This window comes from Acanthamoeba castellanii (genome assembly GCF_000313135.1).
Source record: "Acanthamoeba castellanii str. Neff unplaced genomic scaffold scf7180000084615, whole genome shotgun sequence".
NCBI lineage: Eukaryota > Discosea > Longamoebia > Acanthamoebidae > Acanthamoeba > Acanthamoeba castellanii.
In genome coordinates, this window is record NW_004457394.1 from 15,100 (window position 1) to 17,795 (window position 2,696).

At 50.3% G+C, this 2,696-nt stretch overlaps 1 protein-coding gene across 1 annotated transcript; it reads left to right on the forward strand.

Annotated features, from left to right (window-relative positions):
* Nucleotides 1-92: 92 nt before the first annotated feature.
* ACA1_078340 (uncharacterized protein) lies at nucleotides 93-767 on the forward strand (the record flags this gene model as incomplete). The annotated part of the gene is made up of 2 exons (XM_004337748.1): nucleotides 93-350; nucleotides 558-767. The coding sequence occupies 2 exons, from the start codon at nucleotides 93-95 to the stop codon at nucleotides 765-767; spliced, it is 468 nt and encodes a 155-aa protein (XP_004337796.1).
* Nucleotides 768-2,696: the final 1,929 nt, after the last annotated feature.

Below are 2,696 nucleotides of genomic sequence, written 5' to 3' on the forward strand. Positions count from 1 at the left end.
CCAATGACTTGAGTGCTCCCCAATGGGGCAGTGCCTGGAGTGCAAGGTTTTTTATTTAAATTTGTGTCCCTGGGCAGAGACACCTTAGGTACATGTGCACAAAGCACAACATCAGCAACAAGCTCAACAGAAGGATCAAGAACTACAATGCATTTGGTGAAGGCAACACAGCCAAGGTCAGCTTCAGGTTCCCCAACTTTGAGACCTGTGAGCACTGGGCTGAGTTGATTCAGTTCCTCAGCCCCCCAGAGTTCCAGGACACAAAGCTCTGGGAGCAGCAACACCTGGTGGCAAAGTGCATGTGCACTCGCATGAACCAATGCAACATCACACACAACATCCTGGTCAAGGTACACACTCCATAAATTGCAACGTTATTGTGGTTGGCCATGAGCACTCCCCAATGGGGCAGCACCATGAGCCCAATATTTCATTCATTACACCTGTGCATTGTGTCTCATTTTGCAGATGCATGTGAAGGATGTTGTCATTCAGAAGGGAAACTCTCTGCCACCTAAGGAGAAGAGGTTGCTTACTTGGTCATTTGTGTGTTGAAGCCAGCAGGCGACTTCCAAGGGCAACAACTCTCCCATCTCAAGTTGGGCATCATCTATGAGCTGGGCAAGTCAGGATGGGCAATGATGGACATCAGTTTGGCGTGTTTGCACAATGGGTTCCACTTCTACAGCCATTATGTGCAGGCCACTCTGTTGTCCTATGAGTACCTGCAGCACAGGCAAAGGTATTGTGTGTGTTGGTGTTCATAGGATGATTTTTCTGACTCAGTGTTTATTCTTGTTACATAGGATGACTTTGTAATCATGGATGCCAAGACGAGAAAACAGCTGCTACAGTGTGATGATCACATGAACATTGTGGTGGCCAACATAATGTGTGTGATAATGTTTGCAAGTTCAGGCCCTTGGCTTGAAGTGGAGTTAGGAGAGAGTCAGGCGCCTTCTTCTTGGCTTAGGTTCAATATTAGTGAGGTGTGATACTATGTGCCTCTTGGGTGGAATGAGTGGAGTGTGGCTTGGCGTGTCAGCTTGCCCATTGACCATGTGCATTGTAAGCTGCACCTCTTCAATCATTGAATGACTTGGAGGATTGAGGACTGCTGGCCTACTGACCTGCAGAGTGGCATTGATGAGGACAATGAGAGCAGCAGTGACAACAAGGATGATGAGAGCAGCAGTGATGACAAGGACAATGACAACAAGAGCAACAATGACTTGAGCAGCAGCATCAACAATGAACAGAGCAGTAGTGATGCCAGCACCAGTGAGGATGATGCCTGGAAGAATGGCAGTGGTGATGACTACTTGATCTTGAGCAATCAGTATGCCATGACTTTATTTTTGTCTTATGTTCCTGTTTCTAATCATTGGGGTGGTGGCAGTGACGAGGACCAGGGTGGTGGCGGTGGTGGTGGTGATGAGGACCAGAGCAGCAGTGGTGGTGACAACAAAGACCAGAGTAGCAGCAATGATGAGGACCAGAGCAGTGACAATGAGGACAAGAGGATGGAGGAGTGAGAAAAGTCTAGTATCTCTGTACTGTAGATGCTCAACAATATGCTTTCAATACATATGCCCATTAACTCCAGTAACTGTGCATCATGTACTGTCATCAGTAAGTTCAGCGTGTTTCCCAGCTGACCTGCAGGTGGGTCAAAGGCAAGGCAAACAACAATCCACAACACCCATTTTCTCCATTTTCTTGGACCATCCATTTTTACAGTGAACAGAGGAAACTAGAAAACACAAGGGTGTGAATGGGGGTGGGCGAGATACCAGGCTTTGGGGGGCAGGCAACTGTGTGGGAAGTGTAGCAGCCTGTGGAGGGGCCTGGTTCACAGATGTGTAATAAACATCAGGTGTGCAGCAGGGAAGTGACATTCAGAATTGTCCTTACTGTTACAGCTGCCAGAGCGCCAGGGACAGCAGGAGACCATGGGGAAGGGAGAGCTTGGTGGACATGGGCTCCCTGCAGAAAGTAACAGAGTGGGAAAAAAGCACTGCCCACACACCCACACACCGCCCACATGCCTAACACCAATGCCAACACCAACCACCCACATGCTGACTGCCAACCACCCACACACCAACACGCCCAACCGCCCACATGCCAACCACCAACTGCCCACACACCAACATGCCCAACCTCCCACACACTGCCCACCAACCACCCACATGCCAACTGCCAACCGCCCACACACCAACATGCCCAACCACCCACACACTGCCCACACCAAATGCACATGCTGCACACATGCCAACTGCCCACATGCTGACTGCCCACACATGTATCACCAACCACCAACACCAACCGCCCACACACCCACATGACATGCCAACCACCCACACACCCAACACTGACACACCCACATGCCGACCGCCCACACACATATCACCAACCACCAACACTGACCACCCACACACCCACACACCCACCACTGACACACCCACCACTGACAATCCCACATGTCCAACCACCCACATGTCCAACCACCCACACGCCCACCACGCACACGCACACACGCCAACCATCCACACACCACCACCAACCGCCAACCACTGCCATGTGAACAGGTACATAAATACCTGAGGATGAGAGGCAAGGAAAGTGTAGGGTCACTCTCCACTTGTTCCAGGCAGCAATGGTGTGAATTGCCAAGATTAACAAGGATTGATTAA